The sequence below is a fragment of the Cyprinus carpio genome, chromosome B14 (assembly GCF_018340385.1).
Source record: "Cyprinus carpio isolate SPL01 chromosome B14, ASM1834038v1, whole genome shotgun sequence".
Taxonomy (NCBI): Eukaryota; Metazoa; Chordata; class Actinopteri; order Cypriniformes; family Cyprinidae; genus Cyprinus; species Cyprinus carpio.
The window spans coordinates 19460347-19484126 of record NC_056610.1 but is presented as its reverse complement, the minus strand read 5'-3'; the positions used below and the strand labels follow the sequence as shown (position 1 = coordinate 19484126).

General features: G+C 37.2%; 3 protein-coding genes across 6 annotated transcripts in view; all 3 read right to left on the bottom strand.

Moving 5' to 3' along the window:
- Window positions 1-58: 58 nt before the first annotated feature.
- LOC109113324 (cysteine-rich hydrophobic domain-containing protein 2-like) lies at window positions 59-6334 on the bottom strand. Of its 3 annotated transcripts, XR_006156452.1 has the most exons (7): window positions 6143-6331; window positions 4989-5043; window positions 3934-4089; window positions 3466-3522; window positions 2977-3036; window positions 2775-2901; window positions 59-1435 (listed from the first exon to the last, which is right to left on the bottom strand). XR_006156452.1 is itself a non-coding variant. In XM_019126114.2 (6 exons), the coding sequence occupies exons 1-6, from the start codon at window positions 6283-6285 to the stop codon at window positions 1385-1387; spliced, it is 522 nt and encodes a 173-aa protein (XP_018981659.1). In that variant the 5' UTR covers window positions 6286-6326; the 3' UTR covers window positions 59-1384. The 3 variants fall into 3 exon arrangements, 2 of the variants coding, with proteins under 2 accessions (XP_018981659.1, XP_042594373.1); XM_019126114.2 differs by lacking the exon at window positions 2775-2901 and having other exon boundaries at window positions 6143-6326; XM_042738439.1 differs by lacking the exon at window positions 2775-2901 and having other exon boundaries at window positions 1414-1435; window positions 2977-3085; window positions 6143-6334.
- Window positions 6335-8626: 2292 nt separating this feature from the next.
- Window positions 8627-11621, bottom strand: LOC109113323 (homeobox protein CDX-1). The gene is made up of 3 exons (XM_042738438.1): window positions 10989-11621; window positions 9128-9273; window positions 8627-9009 (listed from the first exon to the last, which is right to left on the bottom strand). Exons 1-3 carry the CDS (start codon window positions 11476-11478, stop codon window positions 8776-8778), a joined length of 870 nt encoding a protein of 289 aa, XP_042594372.1. The 5' UTR covers window positions 11479-11621; the 3' UTR covers window positions 8627-8775.
- Window positions 11622-19225: 7604 nt separating this feature from the next.
- The window catches only part of LOC109113326 (vascular endothelial growth factor receptor kdr-like), a 42129-nt gene continuing 37574 nt past the window's right edge, over window positions 19226-23780 (bottom strand). For both annotated transcript variants that reach the window (XM_042738419.1, XM_042738418.1), the window contains exons 28-30: window positions 23472-23550; window positions 23270-23370; window positions 19226-20960 (exon numbers count right to left, since the gene is read on the bottom strand). In XM_042738419.1, the coding sequence (XP_042594353.1) occupies window positions 20786-20960; window positions 23270-23370; window positions 23472-23550 (355 nt within the window). In that variant the 3' untranslated portion in view covers window positions 19226-20785. The remainder of the gene's footprint in view (window positions 20961-23269; window positions 23371-23471; window positions 23551-23780) is intronic.

Here is a 23780-nt window from a genome sequence, read left to right as displayed (position 1 = left end):
TTAATGTTTATTCATATTTTTAGGTATGGCCAAATATATACATATAAAGAGAATGTTGTTCAAAAAGATCAAAATCAGGAATTTATTGAAGCTTTCCATAGGATTAGGTAGGGACAAACATTTACAGGTACTTTAACAGAACCAGTACTGAGAGCAGATTTCCTTTCTCTCCATTAGATTGCTAGGCAAAGAATTATTCCTCTTCAGCACAGCTCCCTCTCAAGACCATCTACAGAGGCACTCGACTAATGCAGTCATGTCTACAGCACATGGAGCAAAGATGTCATACAGTTACAGAAAACAGATAAGAGGCCGTTTTAACCATTACATATACAACATTGTGTATGTGGTTACCCCAGTAGTAGAACCACAGGATACAGCATCCATGAATACAATTAAAACACACTCCAAGATGAAGCTGTACTGAAAAAAAAAATACAGGGTACAAAGTATATTCCAACAAAAACTTGAATGGGTAAATATCATTGGTGCAAAACTGAATGACACATTTCTCTTGGTAACAAATTCTGCTTGATTGGCATACCTTATTGTTTTTAAACACTACTACTGACATTGTTAAACAATATCAAAAAGCTCCAGGACAATCAGCTTGCCCTCATGTGCTCAGGTGCAATTTTCAGCCCTAACTCGAGTGGCATCTTTTACGTACATTTTATGGCTTACTGGGTAAACAGGTCCATATAAACTGTAAAGTTACAGAGACACGGCTTATAAACAAACAATGCTACAATAATATATTGGCGAAAAACTAATAACCAGCTAAATTACATAATGTAAACATGGTATACCACACTGTACATCCTGTCCATGATATTTACAAGTCAGTTTGTTGACTTCCCCGTGTAGTAGACAATCGCAAATGTGCCAGATCACGCTGCTGACTGGTCCTCTAAGCTAGCTTCAAAACCTCAACGCTAGTCATCGCACTCTGAAAACATTAAAACAACACATTTCTGACTCCTGCACTTTACACGCCCGATTTAAAAAAGTTTGTCCTTTAACATAAGGCAAATTCACACCATAAGGTGCCTTGTTCATAACAACACCATAATATATTATGTGGGGAGGACTTGATGGCTCTTTGGGGTAAATGCACTTTTTAAACAGTTATCAGAGTTTGCTTTCTTCCCATCTCTCATTATATGTAACAAAACGTCTGAGTGCAACACAGGAGCGCTTCTACTACATCAGGTAATGTGCAAAATCTGCTCTAAAGCAAAGTGACAGTGTTGCGAATTCTACTGTACAAGGTACTGGGAGAAGGGGTCTTGTAGAAACCCAGTGAAGACCCTCGATCCGACATATATACAAGGCACTAAGGAGAGGAATGAAGGGCCTTCCACGAGGATCCAGCAGAAGTCCTTTAGTCAGGTCTGAATATAGGATATTTTGGTAAGAACTCTATAAGAATAACCTGTAGACAGCAAAAAAGACAACGTTATGCAAGCACACTTGAGGGGTAAAAATCACCAGCCTCAGGGTTTACAACCTTAAGGTCTGACTTTGTAAGAAAATGCAGAACTCCAGAACAAAAAGAAAAAAAAATGACTGAATGAAACATTGACGAGTCAAATGATCTTTTAGTTACAAATTACAGAATCACATGTTGATGTTTTTTTTGAGAAGCTGTGAAAGTGTGAAGATTTTTATTTTTGCTGTTAACAACAGTCAGTACTGTGATTACGACAGTTTAAGTCTTTTATGGTGTCAGTAAGATTTAGATTTTTCTTTTTTTTTTAAAGAACTTCTACTTTCCTTCAGCAAGCATGCACTAAATTTATCACAAATGACAGTAAATACATTTAAAATGTTACAAAAGATTTACATTTAAAATAAATGATGTTCTTTTAAACTATCCATCCAAGAATCTTAAAAAAAGACTGCACAAAAAACTGTAAGCAGCACAGCTGTTTCAACATTAATATAATATGATGTTTCTGTTTCTGAAAAATCACGTGACACTGAAGACTGGAGTAACGTTGCCGGAAATTCAGCTTTGCATTACAGGAATAAATCACATTTTAAAATATATTCACAAAGAAAAACAGTTATTTTAAATTGTAATATTCCACAGTTTTACAGTTCTTACTGTATGTTTAATACAAATCAAATAAATGCAGCCTTGGTGAGCACAATAGATATCTTTCAAAAACATTTTTGAAAAGTACGGTTAAATATGTTTTTTTCTCTGTTTTTATTATACCTAAGGTACAATTTGATGCTGACACTTTAATGCACATGGTTGTACTTGTGACACATAAATATAACAGTTTTAAAAGTTATTTCTGCCTGTTTTTAAAATAAATACGAAGAGTTCATTTGCAAAAACAGATAACTCTTCTTTTTTTTTATCCTGCATTCCAATCAATATCAATCAAACTTCAGTTGGTTGTTTTGTTCAAATAATAATAACTAAAACTATACAGCTAACTAACACTATAAAAAACATGATTTATTTATTTTATTTAATAAATGATTTGTTTTTTTTTTTTTATAATATATTCTTAATTAATGCATTGTTGATTATGATCACTCAAACAAATATTCCCTTAGAGCATAAAACTGGATTTTTTAAATTATTATTATTATTATTTTTTATATTTGAAAGTTTTTACGATTACAAAAAAAAACTATGAAATTGAATGTCGTCACAAAAGGACAAGTGAGACACAGGCTGAATCTTTTTGACTGACTCATTAAAATAATCAGTACATAAGAGACATTTGTTCAAAAAATCAGTCATCACAACTCACTTGTGCATGATAAATCAGATGAATACTCTAATGAGATGATGCATGAAGTTTCCCTGACTTTTAAATTATTGTTGCACAATCAATAAAAGTGGTGCATTTGCAGTAATTTAAGTAGCAGCTTATAGCCCTGAAATGAAAAAGAAATGATTTACTTTAATCACAGTTAAGAAACTTTCATGAAAAACAACATCCATGAACTTACATATTCCATCATGTTGTTGCTCTCACATTTTCTCTTGCTGAGCTTCCAGTGCAGCCCCAGCTGAAGGCGAGGCAGGAAGAGACGGGTTAGACAAAGCCGTGCGGTAGATCTTCAAATAGACGCAAGCACTTCAGATGCTCAGACACACTTTATACACAAGGGTTAGCTGAGGTCAAGCAGTGGTCAGCAGTTAGCTGAGTTTCCTTAACATGTCTGTCAGTCAAAGCTTCGAGACACAACAAAACGAATGTGGCTTTTTACTGCTGACCTTTCCACAGTCTGGTCAGACTCTGCACTATATCACTGCATCAGACCAAAATGGCTGCGAGGGCAACAAGCATTTGACAGGGTTAAATGTTAGCAGCCATTTTAATGATTGTTATCCACCACACACCAAGTCTTGAAGGGCTCTTTACATAGCAGCTAAACTGGAGCTGATCCGCTGTCCTTATCTTTATGTGTCTGAGATTAATTCTGCAATGAGCTTACCTTGTGATATAATCTGTTGTTTTCCCATTCTAACAATTTCTGGATGGATCTTCGCGTCTGAAAACACACAAACAAAAATGAGCTTATACAAATAAATAATTATACACAAACAAAAACAGACAAACACACAGGATTTTATGCTAATCACCCTGTCAAACTCATGCTTAACAAACTCCAATAAAACTCCCAGGGCATGAAGACTTCAGAGGCATTTATGGACCGAAGCTCGTAGTTAAGCACTTTGTAAGCTGCACGTCACGGCCAATAACTTAAAATTTGTAGTTGTAAAATCACCACCTTTCCAAATTCAACAAGCCACGACTTCTGACATATATCAGTTTCACACACAGTTAATAAGTGGATGAGGTTTGTTACTTGCCTCCTCACTGAGCGGGTTTATTTATTAGGTGTTGAAATGAGGCAGTAAGTAATTAATACAGATTAATGGGGGTAGGACCGGTCACTCACTCTCTTGTTGAGACATATGACAGGCCACAGACTGCAGCCCACCGTACAGCAACAGCACAGGCAGCCGCAGAGCAACCATTTCACATTGACCGGTAGGTTCTTCTTCAAGCAAGCGTTTACTCGATTGACGCTCGTCTTGAACTCCTCTGGAGCAACCTAGAGCAGATGGGAGAGAAGCAAAACAGAATTGTAAATAAGTTAAGTAAATGATTCTGTGTGCTTTATTATTAAGGGAATAGTTAAATAAATAGAAATAAAAATATATAAAAAATAAGAGAAATATTAATACTTTAATAGAATATAAATAGTAACACAACAACTAAATGTTCATTTAAGAAATACATATAAGCTCCATATAAGGTCAAAAGATTTTCTGTTTGCAGATGTTCTCTGGAGATCTTGCAATTGCACGCTTGTAACTTGCCAACCGAGCTCTGACACTCTCAGGGCAAAGGGAGGACAAAAAGATGAGATAAGCCCGTGGCCTGTGGCTGCGCCGTCTAAACAACATGAATGGCTGCTCATTCCTCTCTGGGTATGTACGCCATAAAACCGGGGTCGTAATCTTTTATGACAGGATGCAAAGTTCTCTTTGCAAACAGCAAAAGAACTCGGAATAAAGCCCAGCAGGCCTGATCTGCACCCTTCAGTCATCATAATCCTGACCTCATCCATCACATGTCACTCTGGGTCACAATACTGGAGCTCCGCTTTATTGCCCCGCACTTCCCTCGGCCTGCTCTTCCCCCTGCAGCCTTTTTGTATTTCTGCACCCGTCCCAGGAAGCTTCCTATTCTTGTGGATGGCACAGTGTTTCTTTCATTATTTTGTCTCTAGAAGCCCTGGACGGTTTACTTATTGACAGATTCTGTTCCAAAAACTCAGCAAGCTTGGATTAAAACCATTTTAGAGATTTCATCAAGGGATTCTGTATTAATCAGAGGTTCATGAATTATGGTTGTAAGGTTAAAGGTCAACAGGGAAAGATATTTTATTCACACCATAAACAAAATTCAATAAGATATATATTGTAGATGTGAGTTAGAAATCATTACCTTTCCTGTGAGAACAGAAGGAAACTCTGTGTCAAATTTGTTGCTTAGTCCAAACCTGAAAACAGATTTTTAAAAAGGTTATGATTACGGGAAAAAATATGTTAAGGGTCATTTTCACCACATAGCAAAAAATATACTGCATTGGTAAATAATAATTATGAGATACTATGTAATAATTATGATAAAAATTTGATAAAACTACTAGTCAAGTATGACCGAGAAATTATGACACAAAAGTCAGAATTATTAAATAGAAATAATGAAATTATGAGACATTAAGACATAGTTATGAGACAAAAATTTTATTTTATTTATTTCATTGTTGTATTTTTGTTATGAGGTAGAGTCTAATGTTATGGTATGTAAAGTGAATTTGTTTTGTTGTATTTTTTTTTTGTATTTTTGTTATAATGTCACAATATAGACGTTTAATCTCATAAGTATTCATATTTACCAAAGCATTTTTTTTTTTTTTTTTTATGTGGCAGAAATGATCTTACAAACAAAGGCTCTGTTTGTCAAGACAGGGGAGAAAAGATATCTTGGTTAACACTGGGTTCATTTCAGTTAGATGTTAATCTCATTAAGGACTTGAAAAAACACAGACACAACAAAGTGAGAAGGTTGAGTTTCTACATTTAGCTTGAACTGCCAGAGAATCTGTGTCTTGTGTGATGTCTGTTTATGATCCACTGCAGTACTAGGTTCTGCTGCCCCGTGTAGAAACATCACGTTGTTTACCTCATTAAATAATAAAATACCTTAAATCTCTACTGGTCTAGCTGGTGATTCAACTTCAGAAATGTGTGCATAACTGACAGTTGCAAGGGTACTTGGTACGTATAACACAGTTACCCACAACTTCAAATTAAAGCAAAGATCCTAATGAGTTTGAGTGTGGTTACGGAGCAGCCTTTATCCACAGACAGCAATAAAACCATAAATCTCTGTTCTAACAACAAGGCTTCGGGTAAGAAGGGCTGCTTCTTCCTCTTAAAATCACTGTCAGGACACAGCTGGAGAAGCTCGGACTACGTGTATTTTGATACCACAACTTAGCGACAAAAACATGCAGTGAGCTTAGCATGGAGGCTACACACACAGACATGAGCTAACAGTGACTAACAGCGGTGCTGCCGCGTTCATACGCTTACACGGTGATGTGACCAGCCCCACGCATGACCACGGGCTCGGGACAGTGTCTGACGAGATGTTCTTCACTCACAATTCTCTCATCTTCTTCTTCTAACTCATAAATGGTGTCAAAGTCCGCCATGTTGGGCAGTAGGACGCTCATGACGTCTCTGGCCCAGCGCCGATGACATCATCGCACCAGTGCTGTGGAGGGAGCGTCATCGCAGCGTCGACTGGCACTGTACATAAAACACAGCTTTTTGTTATTTCAGACAGCCTAGATATGAAACATTATACTGAGTTACTACTTGGGCTGAAAAGTAGTAAAGTAAAACGCACTAAGTCTATATGAGAATCTTTTATGATGATCTCATACCCTTTTGTTTTTTTTATTTATTTATTTATTTATTTAGTTATTACTATTTATTTAGTTATTTATTTTTATTTTTATTTTACATGTATTAGTTTATTTTGTTACTGTATATTCTCATTTTCTACATATTATAGTTTATATTCAATTTTTTCTATACTAAATGTTGGAAATTACTATTTTCATGTTCATTGGCTGTAATTGGACTGGCGTTTAACACTGTACACGAATAAATTACAAAAGGGCCCTGAAACTCTTTTTGCAATTTATTCGTGTACAGTGCTAGTCTTTTTTCACACATTCTGTATAAGCTAAACATTTTGAGTGAAATGAGGAGCTTACTTATGCACAAAATGTTGATTAGTGATAAATTTCAAGAGCTGAAATTAAATATTATTTGAGCTGTTTAATTAGATTTTCAACCCTACTTGGGACCTGTTTACAGAATGTTTATAACCACGAATTGTGCGATTTTGTGGTTTGCAATAAACAATAAATAAAATGAAAACTAAATTAATTAATTAAAACTAAGTAAAATAAATACAATTTTAAAAACTCCACATCAGTGTATAACATAGTTGCACATTTTGTCTAAATTACGCTGTGCTTATATATTTACAGAAAATATATTTGTTTAATCCTGTTTCTGGGTGATATTGAATTAAGTTTTGAATTTTTGCAAAAATTGAATGTGTTTATTTTCTTGTCTTTCTGTAGTTTTTCCCCTCCTCAAATAACCTTTAACCAGTTCAATAGATTATAACAAAATTGGCTTCTCAGGTTCTGTCAAGAAGGTATGATATGTCTGAATTTTAAGCCTAAATGATAAAGGCCAAAATATTAGGAAATAGGCCTATTTTGATGTGTTTACCAGACGTTTGACATTTTTCCTGCTTGGTTAATTGTTGTTCAGTGATCATATGTTGTAATTGTTCATCAAACAAATCTAACAAGTGTCACACCAAAGGGATTTGTGCATCTAATGCTTTTAAAATAATAAAGTCAAGACTGTATACTGTTTACTAGGCTAAAAGCAAGACAGGGAAATCAGTGTTCTTAACTGCTCTAATGTCTCACTCTCAACTGAAAAAAAAACAACAAACAAAAATACCAAGCACATTACAACATTAAATACTTGGGAGATTTAGAGCTTGTCACACTGATGACTGAGTGATGCACCTTGCAAACAATGATTGTTTTCTTCCCAAAAAGGCTATTCTATTAAGAGGTTCCTGGCAGACATTTCTACTTGTAAACCATTTTTCGATATTTAATGACATGCAGCTGTTCCCACAATTTAGCCTATTTTTAAGCTATTATTCGTCCTTTTGTGTGTGTGTGTGAAAATCGTTAATTTAAAACTAAATCCTGCTAAACCAATGGTTTATATAAACGATAGGCTATGTGACGCCAAAATAAGACATTTTTGTTGGTCTAATGTCATTCATTTTCAATGAATAGGCTACTGCATTTGTAAAGAAATACTATACAGCCTAAGAACTGTGCAGCCTTACACAAGAAATGCAGTTTTGCAGGTAGGCTACGTTTGAAGATGTTTGGTCTCGCGTTTAAAGGGTAGCTTAAATTAGGCTAAATGCTTGCTGTCCATCAAGCAAAATGTCAAAACCAGAAGAGCGTGCAATATTTAATTCGTTTAAGAATAGGCTATATCAAGACACGATAAAAATGATTGCAAAACTTTTTATTTACACATTGTTGGAAACAAACGTTATACCCGTGTTAGGTGTGTGACACCTGCACATCACCCCTGTGAAGAGAAAGTGAACGACGTGCGCTTTGGACACAAACTGGAGCATAAAACAGCCTTCCATCGCAGGTCATTGGTTTACACAGATAATAAAAGTTTAACAGATCCAGGGTAAGGATCATTATACATCCCGAAAAACGCTGTACCTGTAGCTTCATTTTATTTACAAACATTTAGATACACTCACCACATACAGAAAATGATATTTATATCTTAATTGAGCAAATACAAACAAACCCTTAAAATATTTAGTCTCTGGATCAGACGAACAATGTTTTTGTATGTTTTTTTTTTTCTTAATCTTAAAAACTATTCTATTAAAACAATATTTGAAGAGCCTCCAGAATTTCGTTGCATTTCAGACGTGATTCTTCTGTTGTAATCCACAACACGCGCCTTGATGCATGTCGAGTAATAGTTTGTAATCCGTTTCGGCCACGCGAGCGGTCCGCTTCGGTTCTGTCCTTTCAGCGTGTTGGAGTGCTCATTTAAAGTTGGATCTTTCCAGTTCGAGTTCACTGAGTGACAGTAACTTGCTGTATGTTCCTCATAGATGGTAAGGCGTTCATTCCTGGGGGTGGGTACAGAGAACCGTGTATGTCTGACGGACTCAGTGACCCCGGTACCGGTAGGGGACTGACAGAACCGGGATCGCTGTGGACTGACCCTCCGCTGCCGTCAGACTGACCCAGTTTCTTTTTGATTAATTTCCTTTCCTTAGCTCTGCGGTTCTGAAACCAGATCTTTACCTGTGAAGACAAAGGACAAACGGTTAGAAAGAAATACCCTTCGTCTAATTGTTTTCAGCTAGTGAGATGACTCGTATTCTATAGTCTAAGTAAAAACATCTAAAGTGAAGTGTTTTACCTGTCTTTCTGAAAGCCCGAGGTTTACTGCCAATTCTGATTTTCTTCTGATTGTGATGTAGCGATTAAAATGAAATTCTTTCTCCAGCTCCAGCCTCTGATGGTCTGTGTAAACAACTCGATATTTCTCCTTTGTTCTCGTTTTTCCTTTAAAAAATGGGAAATAAACGAATAATTATGAAACAATGTTCATAACATGAAGAAATTCATCATAAAAAATTTATAATTCTGAAATAAAGACCAAATTAAACATGGCGATGACCAAGTATACCTAAGAATCAGCACACCTTCCCTTCAGTCATGCTTGAAATATGTCATATTGCGATTAATAAAACTGTAATGCAGAGGAAGAATTTGTGCACTGTATAATTTCTATAGGCTAGGCTATAATTATTTTTATCATATTGACTTTCTTCTCTTACATTTATCGTTGCATTTACAATACTAGGCCTAGGCCTATACAATCTCTCATTTTAACTATAAATCATTACGCCACTGGAATATTTAGTCAATTGTATAAACTAAGATTACATTGCTAGATATGCAAACTGAGCTTCTGAAATTCTTTGAGGAGATTTTTTGAACAAACTGCAGAACAAAGAGACGCAAAGACACATACCCAAACGCCACTGATGTGTTAAGAGACAACACGCGTCTTACAAAAAAAATTACAAGGAGATAACGTCAATTTTTTTTTCAAGAGCAGGCTGCACTTGTTTGATGTACAGACCAACTAGATATAACAAAACTTTATATTTTTATGTTCGACTAAACTCATTAAAAACACAATTAATTAGTGATTTTTATTAAAAGTTTAGATGCAGTCACTGAAAGCACGATAAAGTGTAACATCTAAATTTAAATATGTTACCTTAACTTCACATGCATGTCATTTCCAAAACTTTCAGTTTTGCAGTCTTAGTTATGAAAAAGGCCGTTTACATTTAGGTCATGTAACTTTGTGATGGTTTTCTCTGTTGATTTAACATGCGCCGGAGACAGGAGAACTTTATGTGCTGTGAAGTTTGTCACTCTTCGAGGTAATACAACCCTCAAGAACAGAGACAGAGGAAGACGCGCTGCTGCATATCAAAGTGAACAAGGTGTTGAAAGAAGTCGCCCTGAATATGACAGATAACCCTCAAAACCTGAGACAATGTAACAGGAAAACCAGTCCTCACATCTTGTTTACGGGAGTCGCAAATTAGCATTATAAGTGACCCTGGCGCCAATACCCAACACCTTCATTTTACCACAACTATTTGTCTAATGCGTCAAGGAACAAATATATTAATGTAACTCAGATATTCCGGGGTTTTTTTTATATGAACGTTTTCTCAAATAATGAAGGTTGAGAAGGACAGTTAGCGTTTTCATTTCGTAATATTTTGTCAGATGTGCCATTACTTGAGGAAAACATCAAACAATGTAAAGTTAACACATTTTAACAGTGTTGCATTTAGCACGATTGGTCCTTGGGTAAATTATTTGTCCAATATTAAACCAAAATAAGAAAAAGCAACCATTTTGATTTTCTTTTTGCTATATTTTAGACATAGCCTATTTTTTCGAATAATTTTTATTAAAAAAAGTAGCCTAACTGCATTTTAGTAGGCCTACATAACTTAAATTGTAATTCTTATTTTACAACACCGAGAAAATAAATCATAATCATGAACTTTTGTCATTTTTCGATCGCTGATTTCAAGACCTTTAAATCATTGTGCAGTTTACGTTTTAAGGTATTACTTAATAAATAATTTAACGTTTTCCTTTTTGCGTGTTATGCCATATATTTTAAATTCTTAGCAAGCTTTTTTTATTATTATTATTATTTTTTTAAAGACATCTATTGGCCTTACCGGTTGATGAGGACTGCACGGTTTTGCTCATCCACTGATAGGAATTGCGTCTTTCTCTCTCAGGTGAAAGCTGGCCCACAGAAATATTTTCAGGTGGTGGAGGCAGCACCGCTGATCCCGGGCCGTGCATGGCATTATAATCTGAAGAGCAGTAGGAAACTTGTCCCGGGGATGAACTGCTCATAGGTGCAGAAATAGTGTTTGGAGGTCCCAGGCTGTAGGCGCCCCAGTCCTCTCTCGGTGCGCCGTAAGGAGGGCCCCAGGCCCCCGCTGACTGCGCGTGTGTGTCCATGTTGGGCACATGATGGTATCCTGCAAAATCTGAATACTGAGGTGTGGAGACAAAATTCTGTGGTGGAAGACTGATGCCAGATCTTCGCACGGCTCCTTGGTGATACATGCTTCCCTCTTTATCCAAAAGGTATCCAACGTACATGATTCGAAAGAAACCCCTAAATAACTTTTTTAAGGCAACATGCCAGCCATACATCAAGCCGATTATCTCTCAAAACCAAGGCCCGACTCAATACTTTTTACTCAATTGTGTTAGTCCAAAATGATCTCCAGGTCACGCGACGTAGTCCTTGACGTGCTTCAATCAAACATGATGTGACCCTGTTGTCAAGGTGGTGGTGGCAAAGGTATAACCAAGCCCTCCTGACGTCAGCCACGACTTCAAAACCTCCCGATTTGCATTCAAATGACCAGCCAATAACACCATCAAGCCCTCAGAGATTCCTCTAGTGCCAGATTTTCGCATCACCTCAGACTTACATTCACCCAAAACCACTTCTTCCATGTTCAGTAGAGTTATAGACTCGCACTATATGACTCAAGAAATCAAAACATTACACTGTAATATTAATATTAAGTTCAAAATTATTTTCTTTCCTCAAAGAAGCCAATTTGAAAGGGGTTTTGTCACATCTGCTTTAGTTTGACATCTAATAAATTAAAAGAAAAAAGTTCAAACCAGCAAATTCCTTATATTTTTATTATACATGTTTTATATTATTAACAAAATAATTGATTTGATAATCATTTATTTTATTTTGTTAATTTAAATTATTATAATAGGCTATATGTTATATTTTAAGTGTATTTATTTACACAAGTAAGTTTTACTTTTAGTTTTATTGCTAAAGAAGTGTTAATCATAAAAGTGAAATAAGCTGTGACGTGCTTATAGGCAGGCAGCGTCATTCAGCGATTAATGGTCGCTTGAAGTTTTACTGCCCTTTTCTCTGTAATGGAGCTCAACCTGTGGATATGGGAACGCCACGTCTGCATAGTACCCATGCCACTTTCTCGCCTTCAGAGTCCATGCGTCTTTGTTAAAGGATACTCTTGTAAAAGAGGTGCAAAGCGGGAGAAGGTGTCTTGAAGTAAGGCGAACTTTTCACATTCCGTATCCCTCACACCATAACACTCTCGGGTCACACTTCACAGCTAATTCCGGTTTATGGAAATGTGAGGTATCACCTACAGTACCCATGCGACGACAATGTGTCGTGCGTGTCGCCATGTAGTCGAAATATTTAACGAGTTGTTAATTCATTTTACAGAGAGGTTTCTGGGGGTATTTTAAACATTAACATATGCAGACAGTAGCTTGTTCTGGCTTGACTGTCATGTCTCAGAAAATACATGTCATCAATTTCTTACAGCCACAATTCATTTTACATTTTATTCACTACAAAAAAAAAATATTATCATTGTATGTATGTGTGTGTGTGTGTGTGTGTGTGTGTGGGTGTATACACAGGTCAACATCCCACTGTATGAAAAATTGTTTTACAGCAGCTTCTGTTACTGGTTTTCCGTGATTTGAGCTTTTTTTCCAGTTCATTTTAAAAGAGTTTTGCTCTCACAAATTCATATACAATTATTCTTTCAAATAAAACAATGTCATAAAATGCATGTATATTAATTTTACCATTAAAAATGCTTTTTTTTTAATTATTTTAAATAATCAGTTTTATTTAGCAAAAACAGGAGATGCTCACATTTTCAATCATTTTTAGGAAGGCAATGTGAACTATGCACTGAACTATGCAAAAGTAGTTGAGTTTTTTGCAGATTTGTAATGGTGTGAAGATAAACCTTTATGCCTTCAGTAGTTTTTATGCTACAACCCTTAAGTCACAATGTAAATATGTCAAAACAATATTTAATGTGGTTTCTGTGTGATAATGATTGACCTTTGAACATAGCCTAGTAAGGGACTGCATTTCCTTCAAACTGCTCCTTCAGATACAGTGGGACTAATCATCCAGACAGCACTTCAAAGTTTATAACAAATATATTTACTCCAATTTCAATACGGCAACATAATATTTAAAGCAGTTTTCTTCTATAAAAGTGATAAAAACAGTTAAGATTATGTCAAATTAAGTCTATACCCCTACTGGAAAAATCATGTCATATCAGCTTAAGCTGTTTTTTTTTTTTTTTTTTTTTTTTTTTGGAAATGATAGCTTATTTTTTAGATGTCCAAGACAGTCTATAAGATTTAACTGGTCCAGCTAATCCATTTTCTAGATTGGACCAGCTAATGACCTCTTGTCTGTGCTAGTGTATAGCTAAAATCAGGCTATTAGGAAATGTAAACTGTTGGTTGACATGATTCATGTAAGCTTATGAGTAATAAACCACCAGAACATGTTTATATGGGTGACTGATGATATCACTTATAGACTGTAAGCCTATGAGATCAGTAAGCTGCAAGGCAGAACAAATCCACTATGATGATGTCAGGCAAATGTGACCCTGGAGCACAAAACCAGTCTCAAGTAGCACAGGTATAAGGCTATATTTGTAGCAGTAGCCAAAAATACATCATATGGGTCAAAATTATCAATTTTTCTTTTAGCTAAAAAATCATTAGGATATTAAGTAAATATCATGTTCCATGAAGATATTTTGTAAATTTCCTACTGTAAATATATCAAAGCTTAATGTTTGATTAGTAATATGCATTGCTTAAAAACTTCAGTTCATTTTTTTAAAATCTGTTTGACCATTGCTGAACTCAAACTAAGTTATAGTAAATGAGTCTAGGGTTAAACTTCTACTTTTTTTCTTAGATATTTTCCACACAGTTTCAGTCCTGCTCCAAACAATTCGCCAAAAGTGTAAATGAGGGTCATATACGATATGTATAGGCAAATATGGTGCATATTCATATTGCTACCATAACAATCTGAAGGCCAGATCTGGGTTTTGTGAACACAGTAGCACACGCGTTGTTGATGCAGGTGTAGGCTACTCAGTAAAGAAAGCGACAGGTTAGTTTGGAGGCGCAACGCACAGCGCAGTGACGCCCTCTGCTGGTCAAATAGCTGCAAGAGCGACTCACTATGAATTAAAATGTAGTTGCTGCACGGACACGTTTATGACACATTTTCTGATATTTATGGTAGCCTACAACACGTTATTTCTACATCCTTCCCTTACTGTGTTTTAACGAAATGAAGAATGATCTTGAGATTTCATTATAAATTAATCAGCACAACTACAGAAGGACCTCTAGAGGGCAGTATACACCAAGTAATTTGTTTACGTGAAACTGCGCCGTCTGCGGAATGGATCATTGAATAACGTAGTTATGTGAATTAGTTGTAATGATTGCATGTGACGTATAATCAGATACATTTCTGTTGCACAGTTGTCTAATGTTGTAACATTGCTATTCGCTATATATATGGGCAGTATAAAAATCTGATAAGGCGTGACCTGTGGCACTGTGGCCTGTCCATTGTTTGGATATGACAATTCCGTTAGCGATAATGTCACAGTAGACTGTATGTTCCACAAATGAGTAAAATATAGCCTGTCCCTGTATGAGAAGTGCCAAAAAAATAGAGCATACTAAAGAGAGCCTGACAGAACAAGTTTAAGATGCTTGGCTTTATTTAAGAAATAACACTCACTCTTATTTATTTATTTGTAAGTATTTTATCGTAATATTATGTGAGTCTTAAAATTTTGTGAGTCTTAAATAAGGATGGAGAAGGATTTCAAAGGTTTTGTTTGGAAAGGATTCCGTTCTCTTCTGTCTAAAGGAAGAATGCTTTATCTGAGGCGAGAGATGCTCTCAGCATGACAGATCTTTTTTTTGGAAACTTGAAAATAACATGTTTGTCCCAAATTTATGATGGTTTGGGGACACATTGCACTCAAAATAGTTTAAATTACGAATCATATGTTTTCTCATTTTCTTTTCCACTATGAGAACTAGTCACAATACTGTCCATATAGACCATTGCTAAATTTACATTTATTTTTAGTTTAAATTAAATGTTAGATGTAATGTTCTTATCATGGACTTTATAGACTGCAGTCATTCTCTAGTTTAATTCTCCTGTGTAAAATCTGAAATGAATAAATGTTGTGAGAAGTTTTGTTAAAGAATATCCTCAAAATCTTATTTTTAATATACTATAGCTAAACACTGAAAAACAAACACATGTGGCTATAAAAATTTTGTATCCAACAAATTCCACAACGGATCAGTTGCTCTAAGACAGCATATACTCAAGAGCAGTGGCATAAACATTCATATATGCATGAGAAGACGATAAAAGGCGGTATGGATGGATATTACTGGTGAGACCTTAGTTGTTTGGTCCAAATTCACTGTTCTGAGGATTTCTGTCAGATACAACCACAAACCCCCATCAGTTCAGTTAATTCTGAAAGCTTTTCCCACTTTACCAACATTTGCACGAGTTTCACATTACCATTCATCATTTATGAGTTCATCATCAGTAATCCCATCTTGTTTTTCTTTACAACATAAACCAGGAGAATATTTTTTTATTCTGTCAAAAAGCATACAGTATCTAGACAGCCTTTGGTTCAATGCTTAAGCAGATTCGAGTCCACAGTTCCCATAGCGCAGTAGATCAGATGTTTCTGAATTGTTTTCAATGTCAGAATTCTTGACAGATTATAAACAGTTCATTTTTAGTCATTGGAATCCAGTGGGGACAAAAAGAATTTACTTTGATCTGAAGGCCAAAGTCTAAGACAGCTATTTTTAAGATAAACAGTCTGTTGTGATTTAGTCAGAACTCTTTGACCCTGCCTTTGGGCGTCATGGGAGTTTATTAAAATATTTGGGGCTATTTGTATTTTCAGTGCTACCTTTCTGGGAAAAGGTGGGCAAAAGCCATATCTGTGGTGAGTGAGGTCTACCCCATTGTCCCAGGCTGTAGGTGAGAGGTACGGATGTGGTTCCCCCCAACCCCGATCCTGCCGTTCCCTGCACTCCCTCACCAGAACACAGCGTGAGAAGTGCGAGAGGAGGGAATATAAAATAATTTCTGGTTTTGTGACGTCTGATTTATTGTCAATTCTTCCACATGTACAGTACATACATACAGAGAATCGAAATTGCGTTACTCTCAGACCCCCGGTGCATACAGATAACACTAACAGTAGAGCCTAAAAAATCTAGATCAAATATAAAATATAAGATAAAACTATACAATAAGGGAATGTAAAAAAGACATAATAGAAAAAATAAAATAAAAATAAGGTTAAATAAAAGCAGCGCAAGGCACATGGCAGATAGAGTGCAAACCAGTGAACAAACAGTGCAGATAAAAAGATTTTTAGTGCATAAAAAAATATCTTATTCAGTCTGATTAAAAGTGACAAAGTGACAAAGGGCTCAGAGCAGTTATTTTATTAAACTGACTGATGAGGAGGTAGAATGATGTCAGATCCATGGTGAATGAGTAGTGAGCAGACCACTGCTGCACAAAGTGACTGGTGCATGACATTCGTATGTTAGAGGGAGGGGGGGTGGAAGGACCTGGGGATGTGGGACCTGGGGGGGGGGGCGGGGGTTTCATAGTTCAGTGGTGCCTGAGGCAGAAGAGGGACGGGGGGGTAAGTTCGGGAGCGAGTTCAGCTTCCTGACAGCCTGATGGATGAAGCTGTCCTTCAGTCTGCTGGTCCTGGCCTGGAGACTCCGCAGTCTCCTCCCTGATGGGAGCAGACTGAAGAAGCTGTGTGACGGGTGAGTGGGATCACCTGCAATGCAGAGGGCTTTTCGAGTGAGACGGGTTCCATAAATGTCCTGGAGGGAGGGGAGAGAGACACCAATGATCTTCTCAGCTGCTCTCACTATGCGTTGCAGAGTCTTCTGGCAGGACGCGTTGGAGGCGCCATACCACACAGTGATGCAGCTGGTCAGAATGCTCTCGATGGTGCCTCAGTAGAAGGTGTACATGATGGGGGGTGGGGCTCTGGCTCCTCCTCAGTTTGCGGAGGAAGTAGAGACGCTGTTGTGATTTCTTGGCCAGTGTTGCGGTGTTGTCGTTCCAGGAGAGGTCCTCTGTGATGTGCACACCCAGGAACTTGGTGCTGCTCACTCTCTCCACAGTCGCACCGTTGATGGTCAGAGGAACATGCTGAGTGTGCGCTCTCCTGAAGTCCACAACAATCTCCTTCGTCTTCTCCACGTTCAGAGAGAGATTGCTGTCACTGCACCACCCGGCCAGGCGGCTCACCTCGCTCCTGTAGTTTGTCTCATCTCTGTTGCTAATGAGACCCACCACAGTCGTGTCATCCGCAAACTTAATAAAGAGGTTGGAGTTGTGTGACGGTGTGCAGTCGTGGGTCAGCAGAGTGAAGAGGAGGGGGGCTCAGCACACATCCTTGGGGGGCCCCAGTGTTCAGTGTGATGGTGCTGGATGTGTTGCTGCCGACACGTACTGCCTGAGGTCTGATCACAATGGAAGGAGAATGGGGTATGATAGGATTTCAAGGCATTCTGTTTTGTCACTGATTGCAGGAATGAGTTTTGGCAGACTCCCAAAGGCAGCAATATACCACCTCTGTTTTAGTTATTAATGAAGCATCTTGCCACCAGGGGCCTATTTTCCTTGGGAAGGGACTCTGGAAGTGGCAGCGCAGGGACTTTCACATTGTTGAAAGAGAAAAACAAATCGGTCCCAACAGGAGATAGCCTTTAATTAGATGCATACGTGATGTTTTTCTCAAAGATAATTTTAGAAGATTCCATTATAGACTATTAAGATGAAAACTGCAATTCACAATTCATATAATTATAAAGTGCCAAAAATCCTCTGGGAATTCTCATTACCATTCAAAAGGAAGATTTAAAAAAAGTTTTGGATAGAGGTCTCATATGCTCAGTTGCATTTATATGATAAAAAATATATTGTGAAATAATATTACAATTTAACAATACTCAAGAAACATTTATTATTATCAATTTAAAATCAGTTTAATATTTTCTGTAAACTTTTTTCAGGATTCTTTGATGAATAGAAAGTTCAAAAGAACAGAATTTATTGTCACTTTTGATCAATTGAACGTGTCCTTGCTGAATGAAAGTGTTAATTTCTTTTTGTTGATTAGTGAGTTTGTTATATTATATATATATATATATTTTTATCAATTGAAGTAGCTATATATATATATATAATTGTAGCTAGATATTTTTGTGTTATTTAGTACTTTTTATTGGTTAATAAAATGGAAAAAATGAGGAAATGATGCATGATCACGTAATATTCATATTCATTTGTAGCAAAGGAAATTGAGAACTCTGATTAGCTGTAGAGCTCGGAGACTCTATGTACTTCCTGTGAGTTTGGAAAAATATGAGGTGTGCGTGAATGCCACGTTTGCGCTTATGATGAACCCTAACCCTCCCAACATCCTTCCCTTGTTTGTTTATAGCTCATATTCCTGAATCAGTTTGCATGTCTCACAACCTTCACAACAAGCCAATAACACACCGCCAATCCTCAATAAGTCAAGTGAACTTTTACAAAGCACACAGTTGTTTATCTTTAATATGACAAGCAGAAACGGCAACAATATTCACCTTTTTCACCTTTAGCGTTTTAGCGCCAAAGCTGGGGGGCACTGTTGGCCCTTAGGAAGTTTTGTGTTTGGAGCTCTGTTTTGATGGGAATGATGGAGAAGCCCTTCCTTTTGTTGCCACAGAGGTATTGTCCTGGTGACAGACAGACTGCCGTCACCTCGCCCCATTCAGGAAATGTGTCTGCAACCAAGGAGCAGTGCACCGATGCCACACAGCCTAACCATCTCCACCAAGAATCTTATAATAGTCAGCCTAACCTTACTGGAAATATACCTTATCGGAAATCCTGCTATAGGAAGCAGAATGCAGTACTTGACAGGCAAACCATTGTCATTGTACTAGTACAAACGCAATCATGACTCTGAAAAGGTGCTATATATAAATATATAGATCTTTATTTATGCTTGGTTAATATTAAAATACAATTATAATACAAAACAAATATATGTAGAAAATATCAGTGCATACAAATTTATTTCACAAATACCAGGCAGTCAAAATAACATTACTGAAAGCATCATTTGATAGTATATACATTTCATATTTGGAAGACAGTCCATCAACTTTGAATGTAGTACTTGGACTTAATAATAATTAGCAATAACAGGCCTAACTGTTTTTACAACTGTCAATATCCAATCTGATTTAGCCAATGCAATGATTTCCCACCCATTCCGTCATGTTAAGTAGTTAATACTGATAGCACCTACATGTGTGCAGGTTTTTACTATAATCATCATGACCATTTATATAGTGACCAGCCTGTTGACAATATTACAGCCTGCCCTGCAAGCTTTAGTAGTATTTTAGCATGAAAGACTACTGAATCAGTAACAGAATACGTTCCTCTGGTTAATAGCTGCACAACATATTACGTGCTGTTATGTATACAGTAGTGTAAACAACATAAATATGGAAAGTACACAACGCAGTGTAACTATTGTTGAACAGAGCAAGGCCGTTTTATTGTGGTCCACATTTGATCGATAATTAACAGAATGTTTCCTATTAAATGTGCATGAATAATTTACTTGATAAGGCTTTAGAAACATTTTTCACAGTGATAGACTGAATGATAACGGAGTTCTGCCATGTGTTAAACGTTAAGCTTGACTAATTTCTTTAAAATTATCCAGATTAAGAGCTATGAGGATAAAAAAATACTATATGCGGGAACAAAGGTGATTTATTTTATCTTCATTGAACAAGACTCAGGAAAACGGCCCTCAGGCCGAAGCAACAGATCCTGGAAATACAATGTGCATCCGTAGTGTTGATGATCATGTGTCCTGCAATTTCAGATTGAGTTCCGGGAAGGAATTTCAGACCGCACATTCAATTATTCATGATCTGTGGTCTTTGTTTGACATTTGCGTCTGACAGAGTAAAATATAAGTGAAATTTATTCTAAAGAAAAATATTTTCCTAAAACGAAAAAGAGCTTTAGTGAGCTCCGAAATAATTTTAGCAAAATAAAAATAGAATACCATATAACCAAAATTCCAGTTTTCATTACAATAAAATATTTATCTAGAAATAAAATAAGAATTGCCTTTGTCCTCTCATTCCAACCACTGAACAAATGATTTCATAATTAGCCACCATTCTGTATGAAAAATGCTGGGAAAAACAGTGCCATTATTGTAATAAAATGTGCTTGTTGTGTTCACAGTAGACTGCAGGAATACCTGAGGTGGTCCGTTTGTATGTCAGACTGCCACAATGATACGAGTGGCAGCCCACTGTACTCACACACTACCTTGAAAAAGTGCACAGAAAGAGAAAATGTGAAACTCTGAATGACCAGTCCAGTACAGAATAAAGTGGGGGAAAATAAAAGAGATCTAATGTGCAGAGACAAAATGGACCCAACCAATCAGATCCTCCAAAACCGGGTGACACTTCTGGTGGCTAAAGAATGCAGATCAACTCAAACAGGTGGTGTGGAGTAACGGACCACATAGTTATAGTCTGGAGGTGGGCTATGACATTCCAGCTCTGGGTCGAGAGAGTCCTCCAGACTCAGGACCAGTGAGGGAACAAGTAGTGGGTATTTCTCCTTCTCGCCCTCCAGCAGAACTGACTCCTTACTTTTGCTCTTCATCCTGTGGAAGAAGCAAAGCGATTCGAATGAATTCCAATTGAAATAGTATTATTCTGTTGTACTTTGCTCTGTGTGTTGCTACAACTCTTCATCTGGGGTCAATGGGTCAAGACACCCTGGAGGGAGTCTGTGAGTTTGCATTGCTTTTAGTCTATAGTCTCTCAAGGGGTGATAATTAGCAGTAAATACCTATGCGAAATGGCATGTATTGGGGTTTGAACACAGAGTGAAGCAGAGCTGTCAGTGCCAAGCACTTCACATATGTGCATACTAAATGTGAGAGTACCACGTGTAATCCAGAGGCACAATGTGGAGGGAGAATCTTGGACGTAGTAGTAAAGCTGTAGAAGGTCAAAGGTGACAGTGATTGAGTGGGTCCTCGGCAGGGGCCGCCTCTTTACAATATATACATCTTTCTCTACATGCTCCGAGTGGCTCTTTTTTTCCCATGCCTGTGACCATGGCAACTTGTGCATGGATTTGCCAGCTGGTTGCAGTCTGTTCCCAGCTTTTCATCATATCAGGTTGGGATAAAGAGGGCACTGGACATGTAAAGTCGGGGGAGTGCTGACACGAGGCCAGACTCAGAGTGTTTTTAATCCAAACCTGTTGACTACATTCATTTGTAATCAAACTTGGCTCATCAATCATAGCAGTAGAGGAATTTAAAAATGGTGGAAGTGTGGTGTGGTGGTATTAAAACAAGGTTACACAGCTCTCTGTGGAACACTTGAATTTGATTGGTTGATCGCAGCATTCGGCGGTCAGATGTTTGGCGCTGCTTTTCATGTCTCTTGTATCATGCTGTTGACTCGCTCACAGTCATATCTGTACACTGTAGTGAACAATTTATTTTCTTAGAAAGTAATTGCTCCATGTTGGGGATTATTTTTTGATAATGAAAGCTTTACTTCAAAAAATACTTGATCTATACACTACTGCTCAACTGTTTTTTTTTTCATTAATTTTTATTTATTAATGCATTAATTTGTTGGATTTTGCTGATTTTTCATTACTCCTTTTTATGTAAATGTAAATGTTTTTACCGTCACTTTTTCTTTTTAGCAATTTAATGCGTTTTTGTTGAATTAAAGTATAAATTTATTTTTAAAAAATCATGCTGACACAAAACTTTTGAGTGGTAGTATAGATGAATTTTTTTTTTTTTTACAAGACCGTAAAATAAGATAATTTTATAGCTGAAGATCATATAATATAGCCCTGGCATTGTGGTGTAGCCACTGTTGAACTCAGCTGTCAATCTATAGCCAGTCACATATTTAGACTGAACACTTCTAAACAGCATGATCATGATTAGTCAGTTAACCACATTGCCTCTCCAGGTCTGAGTCATAAACCTCCAATCAGTAAGAGATTACCACTATTTGTCTAGCTGCAATTGGTGGTCCAAACTCCTGCCCTCAAATATTAGGATGCCATATAGTCCACAAGGCCTTGAATGCAATTTAGAGGATAACCTTTGTAGATTAACCCTGGCCTTTGCTGCATTGGAAGACCATAAATGCAGCCTAGGATCTCAAACGCTTTAACAAAACCAAGGCTAATCCAGACCTGGCTAATACAGACCTGGCATTAATAACTTAAAAGGCCACCTTCACTTTAGTTTTCAGCACCATTTGCCCTGGGGCCCATTTATGAACAAGTAATGATGTCTCAGAGCCCAGCACACTTTAGTCTGTGGTTCATAAATTATTAGGCAAGAACTGACTATGTTTTTAAGGAGATCATCTTAATTTTTATTAAGCATTCAATATATTTAGGTTGTATTCACAGCTTACCTTCTGTAGCAAAAATAATAGAACCCCAAATGGAATATATTGTAATCACTAAAAGTATTAAACACTCATTCTCTCAAATGCTTCCTAAATAAAATAAAGGCATGTTGTTGTATGAGATGGCCATGTGCCATATCTGTAGCATGTTTCAGTGATGGAGTCAGAGGCCATTACGACCCAAGCGGTACAAACAAAGATGCTAGTCACCAGATCTTACAGCCAGCTTTAACAAGTCACACGCCCAGCACTGCTTTTGTTGTCTGGCTGTTGAGATTGTCACCTTAGGCAATATCTCTCCACTGTGCCATTGTCTGAGAGACTCTCGCGCAGGCACGTCTCTCAAAGAAAAGGGGTAGTGGCTGGAGTCGTGTGGAGATGGGGGGGAGAAACTAAGACAATTGTGGCATCTACATTCCAGCCCAGTGGGAGGGTCTCCAGGGCATATGCCGGCAGACCTACCCATTCCTGTGGTCCAGGCAAAAAGTCTAAATAGTATTGAATGTACTATACTTACGCTCGGGCCATGAAACTCCGGGGTCTGGCCAGTGACTCCAGACGCTTCAGTGTCTTCAGGTCGTCTGAAGACAGACCTATTCCGCTGTCTGACTGGCCTCCCTGTGAACAACCAAACATGATTTAACCACAAATGCAATTTGCATTATTTAGTAATGTGCCTTTTCTTATGAAGGGGAGGGTGTGAAAAACCAGCTCTTCACCTCGTGGATCTTGTTGCTTCCATTCTCCATGATTACTTCATCAAAGGTCTTCACACTCGCTGGGCGGATCTTGATGTTCCTGAAAGCATCAAATATCAGATCAGTGTGGAGGGTTTCTCATGACATCATGTCTGGCAGATCCAAACAAATACATGAAACACATTACAGTGAGAGGGATATGTTCGGTATCACAGTTTCCAAGTAAAAGTTCAATACTGTGTTGGATAAAATATTTGTAATTTAATTTTGCGCAGCAGGGTAAAGCGATATCTTTTAAATTCAGCTTAGGGGATAACATGGATTGCACCA

What these genes read in the sequence shown, in the direction of transcription:
- LOC109113324 (XM_019126114.2), bottom strand. Translation starts at nt 6,285, where the DNA reads ATGAGCGTCCTACTGCCCAACATGGCGGACTTTGACACCATTTATGAG. An exon ending in CTTCTGTTCTCACAGGAAAG is followed by an intron (nt 4,090 to 4,988) that starts GTAATGATTTCT and finishes CATCTGCTCTAG; the next exon opens with GTTGCTCCAGAGGAGTTCAA. An exon ending in ACAACAGATTATATCACAAG is followed by an intron (nt 3,037 to 3,465) that starts GTAAGCTCATTG and finishes CCTCGCCTTCAG; the next exon opens with CTGGGGCTGCACTGGAAGCT.
- LOC109113323 (XM_042738438.1), bottom strand. Translation starts at nt 11,478, where the DNA reads ATGTATGGCTGGCATGTTGCCTTAAAAAAGTTATTTAGGGGTTTCTTT. An exon ending in CGTGCAGTCCTCATCAACCG is followed by an intron (nt 9,274 to 10,988) that starts GTAAGGCCAATA and finishes CATTTTTTAAAG; the next exon opens with GAAAAACGAGAACAAAGGAG. An exon ending in TCGGGCTTTCAGAAAGACAG is followed by an intron (nt 9,010 to 9,127) that starts GTAAAACACTTC and finishes TTGTCTTCACAG; the next exon opens with GTAAAGATCTGGTTTCAGAA.